Here is a 24,148-nt window from a genome sequence, read left to right on the forward strand (position 1 = left end):
TCTTAGGGGGGTTTTGGGGGGACTGTGGTGCTTTTGGGACTTTTTTGGGGGGTTTGGAGTCCTTAAAAGGGGATTTGGGGTCATTATGGGGGTTTGGGGATCCTTTTTAAGGGGTTTAGGGTCTGCATAGGGGTTTTGGGGTCCCTGTGGGGGTTTAGTGGGTCCCTGTGGGGTCCCTGTGGGGTTTTTAGGGTTCCCTGTGGTGTTTTGGGGTCCCTGTGGTGTTTTGGGGATCCCTGTGGGGTTTTTAGGGTTCCCTGTGGTGTTTTGGGGTCCCTTGGGGTGTCCCACGTGTCCCCCCTGTCCCCAGGGCTCTTGGAGACCACGGTGCAGAAGGTGGCGCGAGTGAAAGCCCCGAACAAATCCCTGCCCTCGGCCGTGTACTGCATCGAGGACAAGATGTGAGTGCCACAAATGTCCCCTGGGTGTCCCCTGGGTGTCCCCTGGGTGTCCCCTGGGTGTCACCTCAGGGTCACCTCAGTGTCACCTGTGTTGCCTCTTCTGTCACTCAGAGCCTCCCAATGTCCCCAATGGTGTCCCCATGTCCCCAATGGTGTCCCCAATGTGTCCCCAGGGCCATCGATGACAAGTACAGCCGGCGGGAGGAGTTCCAATGGTGTCCCAATGGTGTCCCCATGTCCCCAATGTCCCCAATGATGTCCCCAATGTCCCCAATGTCCCCAGGGCCATCGATGACAAGTACAGCCGGCGGGAGGAGTTCCGGGGTTTCACGCAGGATTTCAAGGAGAAGGACGGGTACAGACCGGACGTCAAGATCGAGTACGTGGACGAGACCGGCCGCAAGCTCACCCCCAAAGAGGTGGCGTGTCCCCAAAACACCCCACAGTGTCCCCAAAACACCCCATGGTGTCACCAACACCCCCACAGTGTCCCCAACACCCCATGGTGTCCCCAAAACACCCCCACGGTGTCCCCAACACCCCACGGTGTCACCAACACCCCACGGTGTCACCAACACCCCCATGGTGTCCCCAAAACACCCCACGGTGTCCCCAACACCCCCATGGTGTCCCCAACACCCCCACAGTGTCCCCAACACCCCCATGGTGTCCCCAAAACACCCCACGGTGTCCCCAGAATACCCCCACGGTGTCCCCAAAACACCCCACGGTGTCCCCAACCTTCCACAATGTCCCCAAACCCACCCCAGTGTCCCCAGCACCTCCGCGGTGTCCCCTGACCCCAAAACATCCCCAGGCCCTGTGGTGTCCCCAATGTCCCTCCTGCTGTCCCCAGTGTCCCCAGTGTCTCTCCTGCTGTCTCCAATGTCCCCCTGATGTCCCCAATGTCCCCCCAACATCCTCAATGTTCCCCCAGTGTCCCCGATGTCCCTAAGCCCCCTGATGTCCCCAATGTCCCCCTGATGTCCCCGATGTCCCCAATGTCCCCAATGTCCCCGTGCTGTCCCCAGGCCTTCCGGCAGCTCTCCCATCGCTTCCACGGGAAGGGCTCGGGGAAGATGAAGACGGAGAGGAGGATGAAGAAGCTGGATGAGGAGGCGGTGAGGGGCATTGGGGGGGTTTGGGGATTTGGGGGACTTCTTTGGGAATTTTGGGGATTTTTTGGGGGATTTTGAGACCCCCTCTGTGCTCCCATTGGGGCCTCGTGGTGCTGCTGAAGTTTTGACCCCAATTTTGGGGTTCCTGGGATGTTTTTTGAGGTTGTTGGCCCAAATTTTGGGATCCTCCAGGCTGATCTTGGCGTCCTCTGGAGCCTTTTGGGGTCCCCTGGAGCCTCTTGGGGTCCCCCCAGCTCCACTGGAGAATCCCAAGCCAAATTTGGGCACCTCCAGCCCCAATTTAGGGTCTCCCCGAGGTTTTGGGGTCTCCCCGAGGTTTTGGGGTCTCCCAAGGTTTTGGGGTCTCCAATACCCTGCAATGGGATTGGGGGTTTCCCTTGTGATTTTGGGGTTTTTTCCTGGAATTTTTTTGGGGAATTCCCAAAGTTTTTGGGCTCCCCCTGATTTTGGGGTGCCCCTCTGATTATGGGGTGCAGCCCCCAAAGAAGGGGAGCCCCAATGTCCCCCCAGTGTCCCCCAGCCCCCAAAACTCAGGGGGTTCCCTTTGGATTTGGGGAATTCTCCGGGGTTTTTTTGGGGCCGTTCCCGGGGTTTTTGGGGTTCCCTGATTTGGGGGTCCCCCCCGTTTTTTGGGGCGCAGCTGCTGAAGAAGATGAGCTCCAGTGACACCCCCCTGGGCACGGTGGCGCTGCTGCAGGAGAAGCAGCGGGCACAGAAGACGCCGTACATCGTCCTGAGCGGCTCCGGCAAGAGCATGAACGCGTGAGCACCAAACTGGGAGCACTGGGAGGGACTGGGGGGACTGGGAGGGGATTGGGATGGAGTGGGAGGGACTGGGAGGGGATTAGGAGGGATTGGAATGGAGTGGGAGAGACTGGGAGGGACTGGGAGGAATTGGGAAGGGATTGGGATGGACTGGGAGGGACTGGGGGGACTGGGATGGATTGGGAGGGACTGGAGGAACTGGGAGGAACTGGGAGGGGAATTAGGAGGGACTGGGATGGATTGAGAGAGGTCTGGGAGGGACTGGGAGTGACTCAAAGGGGACTGGGATAGACTGGGAGGGGATTGGGATGGATTGGGAGAGACTGGGATGGACTGGGATGGACTGGGATGGACTCAAAGGGGACTGGATGGACTCGAAGGGGACTGGGAGCACTGGGGGGAACTGGGATGGACTGGGAGGAATTGGGAAGGACTGGTGGGGAGACTGGGATGGATTCAGAGGGGGCTGGGATGGACTGGGAGTGACTCAAAGGGGACTGGGATGGACTGGGATGGACTCAAAGAGGACTGGGATCAACTGGGAGCACTGGGAGGGACTGGGCCGCTGACACCCCCCCCTTTTCCTTCCAGGAACACCATCACCAAGTGAGGGGACACCTGGGGACACCTTGGGGACACCGCTGGACACCCTGGGGACACTTTTGGGACTCTTCAGGACACCCCTGGAACCCCGGGGACACCCCGGGGACACCCTTGGGGACACCCCTGTCTCCCTCCCCGGCCCTGGGGACAATAAAGGCCTCTGGGAGTCGCTTTGTGTCACTGCGTGTCACTGGCGGGGAGGGGACACACAGAGCCACCCCAGAGCCACCCCAGTGCCACAGCATCCTTTATTGGGGAGCGTCCCACCCTGCCCCGTGTCCCCCCTGTCCTTGTCCCCAACGTCCTTTGGCCGCGGGGCCCCAGTCCCCGCGGTGTCCCCGGTGTCACTCGTGTCCTCTGTGTCCCCCGAGTGTCCCCGGCTGCCGCGCTCTGAGCTGGCCCTGGTGTCCCCAGTGTCCCCTTGGGTGTCCTCGGTGTCCCCATCGCTGTCCTCGGTGTCCTCCTCATTGTCCTCGTTGTCCTCCTCATTGTCCCCAGCGCTGTCCCCAGTGTCCTCCTCATTGTCCTCGCTGTCCCCGTCGCTGTCCCCCGTGTCCTCCTCATTGTCCTCGCTGTCCCCGTCGCTGTCCCCCGTGTCGTCCTCGCTGTCCCCAGAGCTGTCCCCGGTGTCCCCAGGGGTCCCCCCCCGGTTGGTGTTGACAAAGAGCCCCTGCTCGTCACTGGGAGGGGTCACACGGGGGGGGTCACGGTGTCCCCAAAGTGCCACCGTGTCCCCAACTGTCCCCTTGAGCCCATTCTGAGCCCTCCTCCCATTATTGTCCCCATTAATAACCCCCAATTAACCCTCCCAATTATCCCCCTCAATTATCACCTCCCCAATTAACCCCCCCAGTTATCACCCCCCCAATTAACCCCCCAACTGATCACCCCCAATTAACCCCCTAATTATCACCCCCAATTATCCCCCTCAATTATCACCTCCCCAATTAACCCCTCCAGTTATGACCCCCCCAATTAACCCCCCAAATTATCACCCCCCTAATTAATCCACCATTATTACTCCCCAGTTAAGGGCCCATTATTGTCCTTATTAATGAACCCCAACTAATGTTAATTATTGTCCCCAAATTAACACTTCCATTATCCCAAATTAATTAAGATCCCATTATCAGCACCCAATTAAGACCTCCATTATCTCAAATTAATTAAGATCCCATTATTCCCTCCCAATTAATCCCCACTATCACCCCCCAATAAACAGCACCTCATTGCCCCAATTACCAAATTAAAATTAAATTAAAACACATCCCAATTAACCCCCATTACCGCTCCCCAATTAATTAATTCCCCCTAATTAACTCACCCCTCCTGGGGGCTTTTCCTTTCCAGGGGCGCGAAGGCCTCGGGCCTGAGGGGATTTGGGGCAATTTGGGATTTTTTAGGGGGGATTGAGGCATTTTGGGATATTTATTTGGAGTTTGGTGGGGGGTGGTGGAGTTTTGGGGTTTTTGGGGCATTTTAGGGAGTTTTGGGTATTTGGGGGGGATTTGAGGTGGTTTGGGGTATTTTGGACTGATCCGAGCTGTTTTGGGGTATTTCTGAGAGGATTTGGGGAAATTTTAGGAATTTTGGGAGTTTAGGAGGAAATTGGGGTTTTTGGGGGGATTTTCTTTGGGTAGTTTTGGGTATTTTGAGATATTTCTGGTATTTTGGGGTATTTTGGGGGGATTTGGGTTTTTTTTAAGGTATTTGGGGCGGTTTTTGGGGTATTTTGGGGCATATTTTTGGGGAGTATTTTGGGCTATTCTGGGGCAGCTTTGGGGTATTTTTGGGTATTCTAGGGTAGTTTTGGGGTACTTTATAGGTCCTGGGGGGTATTTTCAGGGATTGGAGGGGGTTAGGGCCGTTCTGAGGTGTTTTGGGGGTGAGGTTTGGGTACTGGGGTGGGTTTTTGGTTTTGGCGGGGTATTTAGGGGTATTTGGGGGTATTTTGGGGGTGTTTTGTGGTATTTTGGGGTCATTTTTGGGGTGTTTGGGTCATACCAGAGCCCCTGGCGCTGCAGGGAGCGCACGTGGGGCGGGAGCAGCACCAGGGAAATTTCAGCTTTGACCTTGGAGCCCTCCAGGATGGGATCGACCAGCAGGAAATCACCTGGGGGACAGAGGGACACTGAGGGGACACTGAGGGGACACTGAGGGGACACTGAGGGACAGGGGGACAGCCCAGGGTGGGCAGGGGACAGCAAGGGGACAATGGGGGAGGGCAGGGTGACAATGCCCTGGTGACAAGGCAGTGACAGGGTGACAATGACAGGGGATATGACACAGAACAATGACACAGGGACAGTGACAATGACACAGTGACAATGACAGGGTGACAATGAGGGTGGCAGTGTCACCTCCTGATCCAGATGTGCTTCCTGAACCGGGGTGACAGTGACAGGGTGACAATGACACTGAACAATAATAGGGTGACAATGACAGGGTGACAGTGGCAGGGTGACAGTGGCAGGGGGACATAGGAGCAGTGACAATCCCACAGTGACAATGAGGGTGGCAGTGTCACCTCTCTTGATCCAGATGTGTTTCCTGAACCGCGGTGGCACTGACAGGGTGACAGTGACACTGAACAATGACACAGGGACAATGACAATGAGACAGTGACAATGACAGGGTGCCAGGGTGGCAGTGTCACCTCTCTTGATCCAGATGTGCTTCCTGAACCGCGGTGGCATGCTGGCCAGGAACCGCGTCCCCTCCGCCGTCTCCACCTCGTGCAGGTTGTTCCCCGGTGTCCCCAACACCTGGGGGACAGGGCCGGCCTCAGGGTCCCCTCGGTGTCCCCTCGGTGTCCCAGAGCAGCGTCTTTTCCCTCATGTCCCCCCCTAAGTCTCGTTGTCCCCAGGGCCACGTCTCTGTGTCCCCTTGTCACCCCTGTCCCCGTGTCCGGCTGTCCCTTCCATGTCCCCCTGTCCCAGAGCTTTGTCCCTGTGTCCCCCCAATGTCCCCACATCCCCCTGCCCTGTCCCCCATTGTCCCCAATGTCCTCAATATCCCCCATTGTCCCTGATGTCTCCCTGATGTCCCCAATGTCACCCCAATCCCCCCTTATGTTCCCCATGTCCCCCCACTGTCCCCGTGTCCCCAATGCCCCCGGTGTCCCCGTGTCCCCCTCACCCCTGACCACGCTCTGTCCCCCCAGTGTCCCCAATGTCCCAGCTGTCCCCAGTCCCCACAATGTCCCCACTGTCCCCACTGTTCCCCCTGTCCCGGTTCTCACCCTGACCACGCTCTGTCCCCCCAATGTCCCCAATGTCCCCACTGTCCCCCCTGTCCCGGTTCTCACCCTGACCACGCTCTGTCCCCCCGCTGTCCCCAACGTCCCAGCTGTCCCCAATCCCCACAATGTCCCCGCTGTCCCCCCCTGTCCCGGTTCTCACCCTGACCACGCTCTGTCCCTCCGCGGGCTGCACGCGCTCCTCCAGCAGCTCCCTCACCACGTGCTTCCGCTTGGTGGCGCGCGACATGGCGGGGCTGGGGGGGACACGGGGGGGGCTCAGGGACCCCCGGGATGGGGGCGGGGCTGGGGGGACACGGGGGGGGGGCTCAGGGACCCCCGGGATGGGGGCGGGGCTGGGGAGACACGGGGGGGCTCAGGGACCCCCGGGATGGGGGCGGGGCTGGGGGGACACGGGGGGGGCTCAGGGATCCCCGGGGGTCCCCGGGATGGGGGAGGGGCGGGGGAGGCTCCGGGACCCCCCCGGGACCAACCCGGGACCCCCCGGCCCCGCCCCCACCGCGCGGCGCGCGCTCACCTGCGGCGGCACTTCCGGGTACAGCGGCGGCGGAGGTGACGTCACATCCGGAAAGAAGGCGGGGAACTGCTAGGCCACGCCCTCAATAAGCGGGGTCAAGAACAAAGACCGCCCGCAAAAAGGGCGGGGCTAACAGACACGAGGGTGGGCGCGGCCTAAACGAAACCGCGCTCGTGAGAAATGAATGGCCGCGTTTGGGGGCGGAGCCAGGAAAGAGGGCGGGAATTTCGCCTGCATAATGAGCGCGGTTATGCAAATGACGGGCTGGATCACGATGGGGCTCATGTAAATCAGCTGAAATCCTGGTGTGATGTAAATGAGCGCTGATTTTGGGCGGTGCCATGCAAATAAGCGTGAATAAGTGTATAAGCTATGGGCGGGGCTATGCAAACGAGGATCGGGGATGTGGCGAGCAGCGGGGTGGCGCGGCCATGTTAATGAGCAGGTATATTGAATCCTGTGACGTCATTCCAACAGAGCTCACGTCACTAACTCGTCAGTCTCCGTGACGTCACCCTCATCACCGTGACGCCATCCCCGCCCCATTACCACTAATACCCGCGCAAGCCCCTCCCCTTCACGCCGTGACGTCATCACGTGCGACGCGGCGCCGCGCTCTCTCTGATTGGCTACGACGCTCTCGGCGGCGGCGACGCCAAGATGGCGGCGGAGCGCGCGGATGCGGCGGCGGCGGCGGCCGGGCCCGGGGAGCCCCTGAGGGACCCCCGAGCCCCCGAGCGCTCGCCCTACGCGGGCTGGGCCCACCCCGAGCTCCAGGCCACGCTCGCCGGCATCGGAGCCCCCGCGCAGGGTGCGGGGAGCGGGGGGGAACCGTGAGGGGAGCGGGGATGGATCCGTGAGGGGAGAGCGGGGATGGATCCGTGAGGGGAGAGCGGGAATGGATCCGTGAGGGGAGAGCGGGAATGGATCCGTGAGGGGAGAGCGGGAATGGATCCGTGAGGGGAGAGCGGGAATGGATCCGTGAGGGGAAAGCGGGGATGGATCCGTGAGGGGAGAGCGGGAATGGATCCGTGAGGGGAAAGCGGGGATGGATCCGTGAGGGGAGAGCGGGAATGGATCCGTGCGGGGAGCGGGGATGGATCCGTCGAGGGGAGAGCGAGGGGAGATCCGTGAGGGGAGAGCGGGAATGGATCCGTGAGGGGAGAGCGGGAATGGATCCGTGAGGGGAGAGCGAGCATGTGTGAGGGGAAGAAGGGAAATTCGGGGATTTTGGGGTCACTTGAGGGAGATCTGAGGGGAACGGGGATCAGTTGGGGGAGATATGAGGGGAAGGGGGGAGATTTGGGGGTTTTGGGGTCACCTGAGGCAATTGAGGGAAAATTTGAGGGGATTTGGGTCACGTGAGGGGAGATCTTAGGGCTGGAAGGGAAATTTGGGGGTTTTGGGGTCACTTGAGGGGATTTGGGGGAGTTCTGGGGGTCCTGGGGGGGAATTTTTGGGGTGCTGAGAAGTTTCCAGGGTCTGTGATGGGGCAGAGGAATTTGGGGGGGTTCTGGGGCAGAATTTCGGGGTCCCTGATCCCCTCCTTTTCCCCTTAGGGACCCGTGAGGAGCTCCTGGAGCGGCTCCAGGCCTACACCCTGCAGGTGAGAGCCCCAAAACATGGAGACCCCAAATTCTCCCCTGTCCCTTTGAGGAGGGAGACTAATTTTTGTGGGGTTTTGAGGGGGTTTAATGTGGTTTTGGCAGTTTAATATGATTTTTGTGGGGTTTAATGTGATTTTTGGGAGGTTTAGTGGGATTCTTGGGGGATTTAGTAGAAGTTTTGGGGGGTTTAATGTTATTTTTGGGGAGATTTAATAGGCTTTTGGGGAGTTAAATTTGACTTGTTTGGGAGTTTAATGTGATTTTTTGAAGATTTAATGTCGTTTTGGGGGTGTTTATTCCACTTTTTGGCGGTGGGAGGATTCCTGGCGCCCCCACCCTCTCAGAGGGAGGGTCCCCATGTCCCCTCCAAGCAGGGGGGGCTCACAGGGACCCCTCCCCACTTTGTGCCCCCCAGACTGGGATCGTGCTGAGCCGCCCTGCCCTGCGCCCCGAGGAGGGGGACAAGGCCCCGCCCCCCCAGGTGGGATTTTGGGGGGCTCTGGGGGGGTTTGGGGTGGGGGGGGGTTTGGTGAGGGCACCCCCAGGACCTCAGCTTGGGGTGGGGGGGGTCCATGGGTGCCTTTGGGGGGGTTTAAGACCCCTCAGAGCTCCACATTTTGGGGTGGGGGGGGGGTCAATGACACCCAGTTTGGGGTGGGGGGGTTAAAGTCCTCCAGAACCCAAATTTTGGGGTGGGGGTCTCAGTAGTTTCAGCCCCTTTCCACCACTGAATCTTGGGGTGTTAAATTTGTGGGTGGGGGGGAGTCAATGACATCCAATTTTGGGTTGGGGGGGGGGGACTTAAAATTTTCCAGAATCCAAATTTGGGGTGGTGAGGGTGTTAAATTTTGGGGGGTGGGGGAGGTTAAAACTCCTCAGACCCCCTCCAAATTCGGGGGGGGGGTGCTTGTGGTGTTAAATTTTGGGGTGGGGGGGGTCAATGGCACCCAATTTTTTAGGTGGGGGGGGGGGTTAAAGTCCTCCAGAATCCAAATTTGGGGTGAGGGGCGCTCAGGAGTTTCAGCCCCCTCCCTCCACTGAATCTTGTGGTGTTAAATTTTGGGGTGGGGGGGGGTCAATGACGCTCCATTTTGGGGTGAGGGGAGTCAAAACGCTCCAGACCCCCCAAATTTTGGGGTGGGGGGGGCCAATGACACCCAGTTTTGGGTTGGGGGGGGATGTTAAAAACTCCACCATCCCAATCCGGGGTGTTTGTGGTGTTCACCTCTGGGCCGGGGGTGTCTCAGGTGCCCCCCCAGCTGCCCCCAGCGCTGCCCCTGCAGCACCCCCTGGTGCCCCCCCCTCCCCCGCCGGGGCTGGGGCTCGGCTTCGGCCTGGGGGGGCCCGTGGGGGGGGTCCCGGTGCCGCCGCCGCCGCCGCCCGCGGGGCTCAGCGAGGAGGAGCGGCTGACGCTGGCCCAGCAGCAGCGGCGCTGCTGCTGCAGGAGGAGCGGGCACAGGTCCGGGGGGCCGCATTTTGGGGTGGGGGGGCTTCTTTGGGGGGTGGGGGGCTTCTTTGGGGGGTTGGGGGGCACGGGGATGTGGGATTTGGGGGGGTTTCATTGGGAATTTGGAGCCTGGTTAAAGCGGCCATGCTGCTGCAGGAGGAGAGGGCTCAGGTCTGGGGGGGATTTTGGGGTGGGGGCTCCTTTTGGGGAGGGGGGGATCCTTTTGGGGAGGGGGGCACAGGGATGTGGGATTTGGGGGTGTTTCGGGGGGTTTCGGGGGGATTTGGGGGGTTAAAGCAGCCATGCTGCTGCAGGAGGAGAGGGCTCAGGTCCGGGGGGGGATTTTGGGGTGAGGGGCTCCTCTGGGGGGTGGGGGGCACGGGGGGGCCGGGGCTGTGGGGTTTGGGGGGGTTTAAAGGGGTCTGGGGTGTTGGAGGGGGTGGGGCCACCCTCATGGAGGGGGGATGGAGCTGAGGGGTGGTTTTGGGGGGATTTGTGGTTTTTGGGGGAGACACCCTTGGTTTCTGGGGGGGGTCCTGACTGTGCTCCCCCCCCCCTCAGGGCCAGCACCCGTTTGGGGACAAGGCCAAGGAGCAGGAGCTGCTGGAGCAGCAGAAACGGGTGAGGGGGCACCCAGGGTTTGGGGGCTCCCCAGGGTTTGGGGGGGCACCCAGGGTTTGGGGGGCTCCCCTGGGTTTGGGGGGGGGCACCCAGGGTTTGGGGGGGGGCTCCCCTGGTTTGGGGGGGCTCCCTGGGTTTGGGGGGGCTCCCCTGGGTTTGGGGGGGCACCCCAGGGTTTGGGGGGGCTCCCCAGGGTTTGGGGGGGCTCCCTGGGTTTGGGGGGCTCCCCTGGTTTGGGGGGGGCACCCAGGGTTTGGGGGGGGCACCCAGGGTTTGGGGGGGCTCCCCTGGTTTGGGGGGGCTCCCCTGGGTTTGGGGGGGGCACCCAGGGTTTGGGGGGGCTCCCCTGGGTTTGGGGGGGCTCCCCTGGGTTTGGGGGGGGCCTCACCCAGCCCCCCTGACCCCCCGTGCCCCCCCGTGCCCCCCAGGCCGCGGTGCTGCTGGAGCAGGAGCGGCAGCAGGAGATGGCCAAGCTGACCCCCCCCGCCCCCCGCGCCCCCCCCGAGGGGGCTCCCATGGCTGCCAGGACCCCCCTGGCCCCCCGAGGTGAGGGGGGGACATTGGGGGGGGTGGGGAACACCCCTGTCCCCTGTCCCCACCCCCTCCCCAGGCTGACAGCGCCTTTGTGTCCCCCCCCTCCCCAGGCACCCCCATGGGAGCCCCCCTGGCCATGGGAGCCCCCCGGCCCCGCGGGCCCCCCCCGCCCCCGGCGATGACAGCAGAGAGGTGGGGCTGGGGGGGGCTCTGAGTCTGGGGGTTCTGGGTCTGGGGTCACTTTATTGTGGGGAGGGGTCTCTGTGGGTTTGGGGTCTCTACTGGGGGCTCTGTGTGGCGGGGGGGTCTGTTGGGGGGGTTTGTGGGGCTGGGGGCTCTATTGGGAGGGGTCTCTGTGGGTTTGGGGTCTCTGTTGGGGGGGTTTGTGGGGCTGGGGGCTCTATTGGGAGGGGTCTCCGAGTCTGGGGGTTCTGGGTCTGGGGTCTCTATTGTGGGGAGGGGTCTCTGTGGGTTTGGGGTCTCTGTTGGGGGGGTCTGTGGGGCTGGGGGCTCTGTTGGGGGAGGTCTCTGAGTCTGGGGGTTCTGGGTCTGGGGTTTCTTTATCATGGGGAGGGGTCTCTGTGGGTTTGGGGTCTCTGTTGGGGGGTTTGTGGTGCTGGGGGCTCTGTTGGGGGAGGTCTCTGAGTCTGGGGGTTCTGGGTCTGGGGTCTCTATTGTGGGGAGGGGTCTCTGTGGGTTTGGGGTCTCTTTGGGGTCAGTCTTGGGAGTCTCCCCAGTTTTGGGGTCTCCTTAAATTCTGGGGTGGGTCCTGGGGGTCTCTCTGATTTCAGGGCGGATCTCCCTGATTTTGGGGGGGCTCCCGGGGGTCTCCCTGATTTTGGGGGGGGGTCCTGGGGGTCTCCCTGATTTTGGGGGGCTCCCTCTGACCCCCCTTCCTGTCCCCCCAGAACGAGGACTCCGGGGTGGGCCCCAAGATCCCGCAGGCGCTGGAGAAGATCCTGCAGCTCAAGGAGAGCCGGCAGGAGGAGCTGGTGACAGTGCCGGGGGTGTCGGGTGAGCCCTGCCACCCCCAGTGCCACCCCCAGTGTCCCAGTGTCACCTCAGTGTCCCCTGCCACCCCTAGTGTCCCCAGTGCCACCCCCAGTGTCCCCCAGTCCCCACTGGGTGCTCCCCACCAAAGGTGGGGGTGGCACCCAGAGGCGGGGGTGACACCAAAGGTGTTGGTGACACCAAAGGTGGGGGTGACACCAGAGGTGTTGGTGGCACCCAGAGGTGTTGGTGACACCAAAGGTGTTGGTGACACCCAGAGGTGTTGGTGGCACCCAGAGGTGTTGGTAGCACCCAAAGGTGAGGGTGACAGCCCTGTCCCCCGTGTGCCCCCAGCGGAGGACGAGATGGAGACGGAGCTCCGGGCGTCGGCGTCGCCTCCGAGGCTGAGGAGGACACGGGGACGTCCAAAAAGGAGGTGACAGAGGGGACAGTGGGGCACAGGCCACCGCCACCCACACTGGGGGGATCGGGGGGGTCCCATGGGTGCCCCAAATTTCCCGGGGGGGGTCATGGATGGGTTTATGTGGGAGGGGGTTTGGATGGCTCTGGGGTCACCTGTGTCCCTGGGGTGCCATTGTTGTCCCCTCCCTTGGTGGCCATGGGTGGGTTTGGGTCACTTTGGGGTCACCCCAATGTCCCTTTCCTGTCCCCTCACTGGGAGGATCTGTCCCCTCTCGGTGCCACCCCAGTGTCCCCATTTTGTCCCCACCAAGTGCAGGGGGTGTGCCTCACTCTGGGGTCACTTGTGTCACCTTCGTGTCACCTTTGTCCCCTCTTCTGACATCCCATTGGGGGTCCCCCTTTGTCCTCCCAATTAGAGGGACCTGTCCCACCTCCATGTCCCCTCACTGTCCCTTTTTGTCCCCCCAGTTAGTGGAACCTGTGTCACCTCCATGTCCCCTCACTGTCCCTTTTTGTCCCCTCCTGTGTCACCTCCATGTCCCCTCACTGTCCCTTCTGTCCCCTCCTGTCCCACCTCCATGTCCCCTCACTGTCCCTTTTGTCCCCTCCCAGCGGAACCGGAAGCGCCGGAACCGGAAGAAGAAGAAGCGGGGGAGGGGCGGGGCCCGGGAGGGGGCCCCAACCCCGACCCCCGCCCGGGGGGACCCCGAGCCCGGGCCCGGGGACGCCCCCGAGGTGGAGATCGAGTACGTGAGCGAGGAGCCCGAGATCTACGACCCCAACTTCGTCTTCTTCAAGAGGATCTTCGAGGCTTTCAAGGTGACACTTGGGGTGCTGGTGGCACCTTTGGGTGCCAGGGGTCACTGCTGGGTCACTGCTGGGTGTCAGGGTCACCCCTGGGTGTGAATGGCCATTCCTGGGTGCCAGGAGTCACCCCTGGGTGCTGAGGGTCACCCCAGTGTCACCCTTGGTCACCTGCTGACCTGTGTCCCCTGTCCTCTGACCCTGTCCCTCTCCCTGACTCTGTTGCCTCTCCCTGGCCCTGTCCCCATCCCTGTCCCTGACCCTGTCCCCTCTACCTAACCCTGTCCCCTGACCCCTGTCCCTGTCCCCTGTCCCCATCCCCTGGCCCCTGTCCCTGTCCCCTGGGTCCTTCTGTCCCCTGTCCCTGTCCCCTGTCCCCATCCCCTGTCCCTATTTTCTATCCCCTGTCCCCATCCCCTGTCCCCTGTCCCCTGTCCCTGTCCCCTGGGTGCCTCTGACCTCTGTCCCCTGTCCCCTGTCCCTGTCCCTTGACCCTATCCTTGTCCTTGACCCTATCCTTGTCCCCTGACCCTATTTCTGTCCCCTGTCCCCATCCCCTGTCCCTGTCCCTGTCCCCTCCCCAGCTGACGGATGAGGTGAAGAAGGACAAGGAGAAGGAGCCGGAGCGGGCGGAGCGAACTGAGAGCACCGGGGCCCCCCGGAAAAAGGGACCCGAGGATGGCACCAGGGGCAGTGATGGGACAGCTCTGAGGATGAGCAGGTGACACGGGGACATGGGGACATTGGGGACAGCTCTGAGGATGAGCAGGTGACACTGGGGACATTGGGGACAGCTCTGAGGATGAGCAGGTGACACAGGGACAGGGGGACATTGGGGACAGCTCTGAGGATGAGCAGGTGACACGGGGACATTGGGGACAGCTCTGAGGATGAGCAGGTGACACTGGGGACATTGGGGACAGCTCTGAGGATGAGCAGGTGACACGGGGACATTGGGGACATTGGGGACAGCTCTGAGGATGAGCAGGTGACATTGGGACAGGGGGACATTGGGGACAGGGGGACAGCTCTGAGGATGAGCAGGTGACACTGGGGACATTGGGGAGAGCTCTGAGGATGAGCAGGTGACACGGGACAGGGGGACATTGGGGACATTGGGGACAGGGGCAGTGATGGGATGATCCAGTGGCACTGGGGACATGGGGGACAGTGGGGTGACATTGAGGGTGACGGGAGGTGGCAGCTGGAGCTGGTACTGAGTTGGGGACAAGGCAGGGGCGTTTGGGGACACTGACTGGGGGTGGTGACAGCAGGCACTGGGAAGGAGGGGACAGTCCCTGAGGGGGGACAGGGACAGCGGGCGCCGCCATCGGGTGCCACCCTCCCCGTGTCACTCGAGCTGTCCCCACGTGTCCCCAGGAGAAGAAGCAGGAGGTCCCCAAGCTGTCCAAGAAGAAGCTGCGGCGCTATGAACAGGTTCACAGTGGCTGAGCTGAAGCAGGTGACACTCGGGGACAGACATGGCCCTGTCCCCTCCCCCGTGGGTGTGGGTGGCACCCGGAGCTGGGGACAGCCCTGAGGTGACACCTCCTGTCCCCTGGGAGCCCCAGGGGTGGAGCCACCAGAGCCACACAATGTGCCCTTGTCACCTTGCTGGGGACACTGGGGTCCCAGCTGCCCACCTGGAGTCCCCTTGGACCTCAGTCTTCTCCTTGTCACCCCACCAGTGCCACCTGGTGTCCCATGGCCCCACCCAAGGTCACTTTGATGTCCCCAGCACCATTCTGGGGCTCTCCTCCCCTCGCTCTCCTTCGTCCCCTGATGTCCCTTTGCTGTCCCCAGCTGGTGGCCTGTCCTGACATGGTGGAGATGGACAATGTGACCACCCTGAGGTCACCTTGTGTCCCACAGAGCCACCCTGGGACTGTCCCTGCTAACTCCCCTGCTGTCCCTTTGCTGTCCCCAGCTGGTGGCCCGCCCTGACGTGGTGGAGATGCACGATGTGACGGCGCAGGACCCCAAGCTCCTGGTGCACCTGAAGGCCACGCGGAACTCGGTGCCGGTGCCGCGGCACTGGTGCTTCAAGAGGAAATACCTGCAGGGCAAGAGGGGCATCGAGAAACCGCCCTTCGAGCTGCCCGAGTTCATCAAACGCACCGGCATCCAGGAGATGAGGGAGGCCCTGCAGGAGAAGGTGGGGACACCCTGGGGACACCCTGGGACACCCTGGGGACACCTTGGGGACACCTCAGGGACAGTGTGAGGGCGGCCAGGGCCATGGGAGGGGTTTGGGGAGGGGTTTGTGGAGGTTCTTGGTGGTCACAGGGATCCAGGAGATGAGGGAGGCCCTGCAGGAGAAGGTGGGGACACCTCGGGGACATCCTGGTTGGGTTTGGGGACACCCTGCTTGGATTTGGGGACACCCTGGCTGGATTTTGGAGGTTTGGGGACACCCTGGTTGGATTTGGGGACCCCTGGTTGGGTTTTGAGGACCCTGGTTGGGTTTGGGCCCCCCTGGTTGGGTTTGGGCCCCCCTGGTTGGGTTTGGGGACCCCCTGGTTGGGTTTGGGACCCCCTGGTTGGGTTTTGGAGGTTTGGGGACCCCCTGGTTGGGTTTGGGGACACCCTGGTTGGGTTTTGGAGGTTTGGGGACCCCCCTGGTTGGGTTTGGGGACCCCCTGGTTGGGTTTTGGAGGTTTGGGGACCCCCTGGTTGGGTTTGGGGACACCCTGGTTGGGTTTTGGAGGTTTGGGGACCCCCTGGTTGGGTTTGGGGACCCCCTGGTTGGGTTTTGGGGACCCCCTGGTTGGGATTTGGGGACCCCCTGGTTGGGTTTTGGAGGTTTGGGGACCCCCTGGTGGGTTTGGGGACCCCCTGGTTGGGATTTGGGGACCCCTGGTTGGGTTTTGAGGACCCTGGTTGGGATTTGGGGACCCCCTGGTTGGGTTTGGGGACCCCCTGGTTGGGTTTGGGCCCCCCTGGTTGGGTTTGTGACCTTGTGCCCAGCACGGTCACACCTGTGTCCCTCGGTGGCTGCTCCTGGGGTGTCCCCGCGGCCTGGCCGTGTCCCCAGTGTCCCCTGCGCTGTCCCCAGGAGGAGCAGAAGACCATGAAGTCCAAGATGAGGGAGAAGGTGCGGCCCAAGATGGGCAAGATCGACATCGACTACCAGAAACTGCACGATGCCTTCTTCAAGTGGCAGACCAAGCCCAAGCTGACCATCCATGGGGACCTCTACTACGAGGTGGGGACACCTGGGGACACACCTGGGGCTTCAGGGCTGGCCTGGGGGACATTTGGGACATCTTGGTTGGATTTTGGGGGTTTTGGGACATCCTGATTGGAGTTTTGGGTTTGGAGATGTCCTGGTTGGATTTTGGGGACATCCTGGTTGGAGTTTTGGGGGTTTGGAGATGTCCTGGGGGACATTTGGGACACCTTGGTTGGATTTTGGGGGTTTCAGGACGTCCTGGTTGGAGTTTTGGAGGTTTGGAGATGTCCTGGTTGGATTTTGGGGACATCCTGGTTGGAGGTTTGGGGTTTGGAGGTGTCCTGGTTGGATTTGGAGATTTGGGGACACCTGGGAGGACACCTGGGGCTTTAGGGCTGGCCTGGGGACAATTAGGGACATCTTGGTTGGATTTGGGGGTTTTGGAACATCCTGGTTGGAGTTTTGCGGGTTTGGAGATGTCCTGGTTGAATTTTGGGGACATCTTGGTTGGAGTTTTGGGGTTTGGAGATGTCCTGGTTAAAGATTTGGGGTTTTGAGGATATCTTGGTTGGACATTTTGGGCTCTGGAAATGTCCTGGCTGGATTTTGTGACTCTGGGACATCCTGATGGGATTTTGTGACTTTGGGAGATCTGGTTGAACATTTGGGGGTTTGGACCATCCTGGGATGGCATTGGTGGCGTTGGAGACATCTTGGGTGGACATTGGTGGCTTTTGGACGTCCCTGTGGGATTTTGGGGGCTTTGGGGACATCCTGGTTGGGTTTTTGGGTTGTCACCGCCCCGTTGTCCCCTTGGTGACCTCGTTGTCCCTTGGTTGTCCCCATTGTCCCCTTGGTGTCCCCAGGGGAAGGAGTTTGAGACGCGGCTCAAGGAGAAGAAGCCGGGAGATCTCTCGGACGAGCTGCGGATCGCGCTGGGCATGCCCGTGGGGCCGGTGAGGGCACCCCAAAAACAGCCCAAAAACACCCTAAAAACACCCCAAAAACACCCTAAAAACACCCCAAAAACACCCCAAAAACACCCTAAAAACACCCCAAAAACACCCTAAAAAACAGCCCAAAACCATTGTAAACCCAAATCCCTGGGCATGCCCGTGGGGCCGGTGAGGGCACCCCAAAAACACCCCAAAACCACCCTAAAAACACCCCAGAAATAGCCCAAAATCACCCTAAAACCATCCCATATCCATCCCAAACCCCAAATCCCTGGGCATGCCCGTGGGGCCGGTGAGGGCACCCCAAAGACACCCTAAAAACACCCCAAAATCACCCTAAAACCATCCCAAAACCACCCCACATCCATCCCAAATCCATCCCGAACCCCAAATCCCTGGGCATGCCCATGGGGCTGGTGAGGGCACCCCAAAAATACCCCAAAACCACCCTAAAACCATCTGAAATCCATCCCAAACCCAAATCCACCCCAAATCCCACCCCAAGCCCCTGGAATGTTCCATGCCCTGCCCTGGGGGGGGACAACACCCCTTCCTTTAGGCCCCCCCCAAATCCCTGATTTTGGGGTCCTGGTGCAGATTTGGGGTTTTTTGGGGGGTCCTGGGTTGGATTTGGGGTTTTTTTGGGGGGTCCTGGGTTGGATTTGGGTTTTTTTGGGGTCCCGGGGGGTTTTAGGGGCGCGCACCCCCCCCTGGAATGTTCCATGCCCTGCCTGGGGGGGGGGGAGAGGACACCCTTCCTTTACCCCCCCTCCAATCCCTGGATTTGGGGATTTTTTCTGGGGGTCCTGGTGCAGATTTGGGGTTTTTTTGGGGGGTCCTGGGTTAGATTTGGGTTTTTTTGGGGGGTCCCGGGGGTGTTTGGGGGCGCTGACCCCCCGTGCCCCCCCAGAACGCCCACAAGGTGCCCCCGCCCTGGCTGATCGCCATGCAGCGCTATGGACCCCCCCCCTCCTACCCCAACCTCAAAATCCCAGGGCTCAACTCCCCATCCCCGAGGTGAGTGGGGTTTGGGGCTGCTTGTGGGGTTTTGGGGGGTTTGGGGAGTTTGGGGGGGGAAATTTGGGATTTTTTGGGGGGATTTTGGAGGTTTTTGGTGCTGCAGGGTGGGGGTGTTTGGGTGTTTTTAGGAGGGGATTTGGGGTGGTTTTGGGGTGGTTTTGGGATGCTTGGGGTTGTTTTTAGGGTTTTTGGGTGGTTTGGGTGTTCTGGGGGGGTTTGGGGGTTTTTGGGGGTTTTTGGTGTTTTTTGGGGGATTTTGGAGTTTTTTTGGGGGGGATTTTTGGGTTTTTGGTGTGCTGCAGGGTGGGGGTGTTTGGGTGTTTTTAGGAGGGGATTTGGGGTGGTTTTGGGGGGGTTGAGATGTTTGGGGGTTTTTTTAGGGGTTTTGGGGGGGTTTTGGTGTTTTTTAGGGGAATTTTGGAGGTTTTTTGGGGGGGATTTGGGGGTTTTTTGGGGGGGATTTTGGGGTTTTTTTGGTGCTGCAGGGTGGGGGTGTTTGGGTGTTTTTAGGAGGGGATTTGGGGGTGGTTTTGGTGTTTTTTAGGGGCATTTTGGAGTTTTTTCGGGGGGGATTTTGGGTTTTTTGCTGCTGCAGGGTGCAGGACGCTTTGGGGGCGGGTTTCAGGGGAATTTCGGGGTGCCCAGGATGATTTTGGGGTGTCCCCTCCCAGGGCTGCTCCTTCGGGTACCACGCCGGGGGCTGGGGGAAGCCGCCCGTGGACGAGACGGGGAAGCCGCTCTATGGGGACGTGTTCGGGACCAATGCAGCTGAGTTCCAGGTGATGGGGGCTGGATTTGGGACCCCCGGACCCCTGGGACCCCCCTGAACCCCATGGGACCCCCCCGAACCCCATGGGACCCCCCCAGGCCCCATGGGACCCCCCTGAACCCCATGGGACCCCCCCCAAAATCCCCTGCTGGACCCCCCCCAAAATCCCCTGGGATCTCCCTGGGACCCCCCCCAAACCCTGACAGACCCACCTGGAACCCCCAAATCACCCTGGGACCCCCCCAAACCCCACCAGACCCTCCCCAAATTCCCTGGGATGTCCCTGGGACCCCCAGATTTGGGGTCTCCATAACCCCACACCCAAATCCCCCATCTGAGCATCCAAAAATCCCCCCAAATTAATGCAAAAATCCCCAAATTCCCAACCCCCTAAATCCCCCGGGACCCCCAAATTCCTGAGTGACCTCCCCGGCCCCCCCCAGATTTGGGTCTCCCTAACCCCACACCCAAATGCATCAAAAAACCCCCAAAAAACCCCAAAAATCCCTGAAAAAAAAACCCCAAATCCCCCCAAAATCCCCCTGCCCGACCCCCCCAAACCCCCTGGGACCCCCCAAATCCCCTGGGACCCCCAAATCCCTGAGTGACCTCCCGGCCCCCCCCAGATTTGGGGTCTCCATAACCCCACACCCAAATCCCCTTTCCAAGCGTCAAAAAACCCCAAAAAACCCCCAAAAAAACCCCAAAAAACCCCAAATCTCCCCCAAAATCCCCCTGCCCGACCCCCTCAAACCCCCTGGGACCCCCCAAATCCCCTGGGACCCCCAAATCCCTGAGTGACCTCCCCGGCCTCCCCCAGATTTGGGGTCTCCATAACCCCACACCCAAATCCCCTTTCCAAGCGTCAAAAAACCCCACAAAAACCCCAAAAAAACCCAAAAAAACCCCAAAAAAAACCCAAAAAAACCCCAAATCTCCACCAAAATCCCCCTGCCCGACCCCCCCAAAGCCCCTGGGACCCCCCCAAATCCCCGAGTGACCCCCCCGGGGCCCCCCCAGACCAAGGAGGAGGAGGAGGAGATCGACCGCACGCCCTGGGGGGAGCTGGAGCCCTCGGACGAGGAATCCTCGGAGGAGGAGGAGGAGGAGGAGAGCGACGAAGAAAAACCGGATGAGACCGGGTTCATCACCCTGCCGACAGGTGGGCACCCCAGAAATACCGGGGGCACCCCAAAAATACCGGGGGCACCCCAAAAATACCGGGGGCACCCCAAAAACATCTCCTGGGTGTCCCCTAAACCCCCCAAAATCCCCCAGAAAGGAGCGATAAATCTGGGGTGAGGAGTGGGGGGACACAGCTGGGGAGCACCCCAAAAACTCACAGGGAACCCTAAAAATTTCACAGGGAATCCCAGGACTCAGGGGCACCCCAAAAAACTCAGGGACACCCAAAAAATCTCTCGAGTGTCCCCAAATTCCCCAGAAAGGAGCCATAAATTGGGGTGAGGAGTGGGGGGACACGGCTGAGGAGCACCCCAAAAAACTCAGGGGGACCCCAAAAGACTCACAGGGAATCTTAAAATTTTCACAGGGAACCCCCAGAACTTAGGAGCACCCCAAAAAACTCAGGGGGACCCCAAAAAATCTCTCAAGTGTCCCCAAAATCCCCCAGAAAGGGGCGATAATTTGGGGTGAGGAGTGGGGTTCACCCCCTCCATGGACACACCCAAAAATTCGGGGGTGCCCCCCAAAAAGTCAGGAGCACCTCAGAAAAGTCAGGGGCACCCCAAAGATCTCAGGGGTACCCCAAGAAATCTCCCAGGTGTCCCCTAAACCCCCCAAAATCCCCCAGAAAGGGGCGATAAATTTGGGGTGAGGAATGGGGTTCACCCCTCCATGGACAGCTGGAGGCACCCCAAAAAACTCACAGGGAACCCCGGAAAAGTCAGGGGCACCCCAAAAACCGATTGGGACCCCCCCTGAACCCCCAAATCCCCCCCATAAAGGGGAAATCCTGTGGGGTTTTCTGTGGGGTGGGGAATGGGTTCATCATCCTCTGAGGCAAACTGGGGGGGACCCCAAGAACTCGGGGGGACCCAAGAACTCAGGGGGACCCCCAAGGACCCCCTGAACCCCCAAAATCCCCCCACAAAGGGGAAATCCTGTGGGGTTTTCTGTGGGGTGGGGAATGGGTTCATCCCCTCTGAAATGAACTGGGGGGGACCCCCAAGAACTCAAAGGGATCCCAAAAGCTCAGAGGGACCCCAAGAACTCGGGGGGACCCCAAAAACTCAGAGGAACCCCCCAAGGACCCCCTGAACCCCCAAATCCCCCATTAGAGGAGAATCCTTTGGGGTTTTTCTTTGGGGCAGGGAACGGGGTTGGTTCGTCCCCTCTGAGATGAACTGGGGGGACACCCCACAACTTTCGGGGTGCCCCTGAGTTCCTGGGGTGCCCCTGAGCCCCCAATTCCCCCCTCAGTGGTTTGATCACCCTGGGGGCTTCTCCTCGGTGCCGGCCGGGATGGAGACCCCGGAGCTGATTGAGCTGCGCAAGAAGAAAATCGAGGAGGCCATGGACGGGTGAGGGGGGATTTGGGGGGATTTGGGGGGAATTTGGGGTTTTGGGGGGATATTTTGGGGTTTTGGAGGGGATTTTGGGGGTTTTGGAGAGGTTTTTTGGGGGGAGGTTGGAGGGATTTTGGGGTTTTGGAGAGGGTTTGGGGGGGGATTGGGGGATTTTTAGGGAGTTTTGGGGGTTTGGGTTTTTGGAGAGGTTTTTTGGGGGTGTTTGGAGGGATTTTAGGGAGGTTTTGGGGGGTTTTGGGGAGGGTTTTTGGGGGGTTTTGGGGAGGGTTTTTGGGGGGTTAGGAGGGATTTTGGGGAGGTGTTGAGGTCGGGGTGTAGGGGGGGTTTTTGGGGTGCTGGGGGTGGTTTTGGGGTGATCAGGAGCTCCCCCCACCCATCCTGACCCCCCCAAACAGGAGCGAGACCCCCCAGCTCTTCACGGTGGTCCCGAAAAGCGAACGGCGACCGTGGGCACGGCCATGATGGGCTCCACCCACATCTACGACATGTCTGCGGTGAGAGCCCCCAAAACACCCCAAAAACAGCCCAAAAACACCCAAAACCACCCCAAAAATACCCAAAAACACCCCAGAAACACCCCAGAAACACCCAAAACACCCCAAAACACCCAAAAACACCCCAAAAAACACCCCCACCACATCTACGACATGTCTGCGGTGAGAGCCCCCAAAACACCCCAAAAACACCCTGAAACACCCCAAAAACACCCAAAAACACCCCAGAAACACCCCAGAAACACCCCCACCCACATCTCTGACATGTCTGCGGTGAGAGCCCCCAAAGAACCCCCCCAAAACAGCTCTGAGACCCCACAAACCACGGGATTGGGGTCACCCATGTCCCCATGGTGTCCCCATGTCCCCAACAGGTGGCAGAGGCGCAGGGCGTGGAGGTGGCGCTGTCCCCAATGCCCCCAGTGTCCCCAATGTCCCCATGTCCCCAGTGTCCCCAATGTCCCCAATGTCCCCCCACAGGTGATGGGCCGCAAGGGGCCCGGTGGCAGAGGCCCAGGGCGTGGAGGTGGCGCTGTGCCCAATGTCCCCCATGGTGTCCCCTCACAGGTGATGGGCCGCAAGGGCCCCGTGGCAGAGGCACAGGGGGTGACAATGACAGTGTCCCCAATGTCCCCAATGATGTCCCCTCACAGGTGATGGGCCGCAAGGGCCCCGTGGCAGAGGTTTAGGAGGTGACAATGACAGTGTCCCCAATGTCCCCAATGATGTCCCCAATGATGTCCCCTCACAGGTGATGGGCCGCAAGGGCCCGTGGCAGAGGCCCAGGGCGTGGAGGTGGCGCTGGCCCCCGAGGAGCTGGAGCTGGACCCCACGGCCATGACACAGAAATACGAGGAGCACGTGCGGGAGCAGCAGGCGCAGGTGGAGAAGGAGGATTTCAGTGACATGGTGGCCGAGCACGCCGCCAAGCAGAAGGTGAGGTGCCACCTCCTGTCCCCCTCTGTGCCCTCCCTGTCCCCTCTCTGTCCCCTCCCTGTCCCCTCGGGGCAGCCCCATGCAGTTGGGATGAAGCACGAGAGGTTCCTGTCCCCAAGTCCCCACTGTGACCTCGCTCTCCCCTCACTGTCCCCTTCCTGTCCCCCTTTCACCTTCCTGTCCCCCATGTGTCCCCCATGTCCCCTGGCCTTGGTGACCCTCCCTGTCCCCTCCCTGTCCCCTCCCTGTCCCCTCCTGTCCCCTGTGTCCCCTCACTGTCCCCTGTGTCCCCACAGCAGAAGAAGCGGAAGGCGCAGCCCCAGGACGCCCGCGGGGGGGGCAAGAAGTACAAAGAGTTCAAGTTTTAGATGTCCCCTCCCTGTCCCCTCCCTGTCACCTCTCTGTCCCCTCCCTGTCATCTCTGTGTCCCCTCTCTGTCCCCTCCCTGTCCCCTCTGTCCCCTCAGTGTCACCCCGGATCGGGGGATGTCACCCCGGGTGTTGGGGACACCATGGTGGTGGCGCTGTCCCCGTCCTTGTCCCTGTCATTGTCCCCACCCTGTCCCTGTTGTTTTGTAAATAAAAGGTGGCATTGTCCCCACCCAACGCTGCGGCTCTGCCTGGTGGCACCGGGGTCACCCATGTCCCCAAGGTCCTTGTGTCATTGGGTCATGTCCCCAATGTCCCCAGGGTCCCTGTGTCACTGAGGTCCCTGTGACAATGAGGTCACTGTGTCACTGGGACATGGCACCATGTCCCCAAGGTCCTTGTGTCACTGGGTCATGTCCCCGATGTCCCCAGCCCTGTCCCTGGTGCCAGCGGCTCACCTGTCCTGGTGTCCCCATGGCCCCGCTGTGCCCAGGCCTTGTCCCCTCCTTGTCCCCTCTGTCCCTGCCCAGGCCTTGTCCCCTCCTTGTCCCCTCTGTCCCTGTGCCCAGCCCGTGCTGGGGACATGGGGGGGGCTCATGGGGGGTGGGGACAGAGGGACAGATGGACACAGGGACAGAGGGGACAGAGGGACAGAGGGACAGATGGACAAAGGGACACAGGGACAGACGGACGGGTCCCCTCAGGGCTGGGGACAGCGATGGCCGCAGGGGGCGGGGCCATCGAGACCACCCACGGTGTCCCCCCAGGCCCCGC

The 24,148-nt window shown here is 60.9% G+C and overlaps 3 protein-coding genes across 3 annotated transcripts; 2 read left to right on the forward strand and 1 right to left on the reverse strand.

The window, feature by feature from the left end:
* The first annotated feature begins 304 nt into the window (after positions 1–304).
* Positions 305–3,077, forward strand: LOC143693264 (U4/U6.U5 tri-snRNP-associated protein 1-like). Its single transcript, XM_077173266.1, has 5 exons — positions 305–401; positions 685–820; positions 1,433–1,522; positions 2,181–2,302; positions 2,897–3,077. Coding segments are annotated over exons 1-5 (369 nt in total). The 5' UTR covers positions 305–399; the 3' UTR covers positions 2,916–3,077.
* Positions 3,078–3,095: 18 nt separating this feature from the next.
* Positions 3,096–6,809, reverse strand: EIF1AD (eukaryotic translation initiation factor 1A domain containing). The gene is made up of 6 exons (XM_054653567.2): positions 6,685–6,809; positions 6,310–6,403; positions 5,565–5,673; positions 4,913–5,021; positions 4,233–4,277; positions 3,096–3,588 (listed from the first exon to the last, which is right to left on the reverse strand). Exons 2-6 carry the CDS (start codon positions 6,394–6,396, stop codon positions 3,096–3,098), a joined length of 843 nt encoding a protein of 280 aa, XP_054509542.2. The 5' UTR covers positions 6,397–6,403; positions 6,685–6,809.
* Positions 6,810–7,303: 494 nt separating this feature from the next.
* On the forward strand, positions 7,304–23,611 carry SF3B2 (splicing factor 3b subunit 2). Its single transcript, XM_077173265.1, is given in 29 exon segments — positions 7,304–7,495; positions 8,244–8,290; positions 8,707–8,772; positions 9,539–9,559; positions 9,562–9,750; positions 10,300–10,359; positions 10,788–10,950; positions 11,004–11,066; positions 11,069–11,085; positions 11,802–11,907; positions 12,238–12,273; positions 12,276–12,319; positions 12,919–13,125; positions 13,695–13,814; positions 14,178–14,195; positions 14,491–14,538; positions 14,540–14,572; positions 15,038–15,265; positions 16,166–16,315; positions 17,149–17,238; positions 18,149–18,259; positions 18,930–19,037; positions 20,048–20,195; positions 21,474–21,570; positions 21,972–21,997; positions 22,000–22,070; positions 22,724–22,753; positions 22,851–23,006; positions 23,303–23,611. Coding segments are annotated over 29 exon segments (2,676 nt in total). The 5' UTR covers positions 7,304–7,344; the 3' UTR covers positions 23,375–23,611.
* Positions 23,612–24,148: the final 537 nt, after the last annotated feature.

This window comes from Agelaius phoeniceus, unplaced genomic scaffold (genome assembly GCF_051311805.1).
Source record: "Agelaius phoeniceus isolate bAgePho1 unplaced genomic scaffold, bAgePho1.hap1 Scaffold_493, whole genome shotgun sequence".
NCBI classification, from domain to species: domain Eukaryota; kingdom Metazoa; phylum Chordata; class Aves; order Passeriformes; family Icteridae; genus Agelaius; species Agelaius phoeniceus.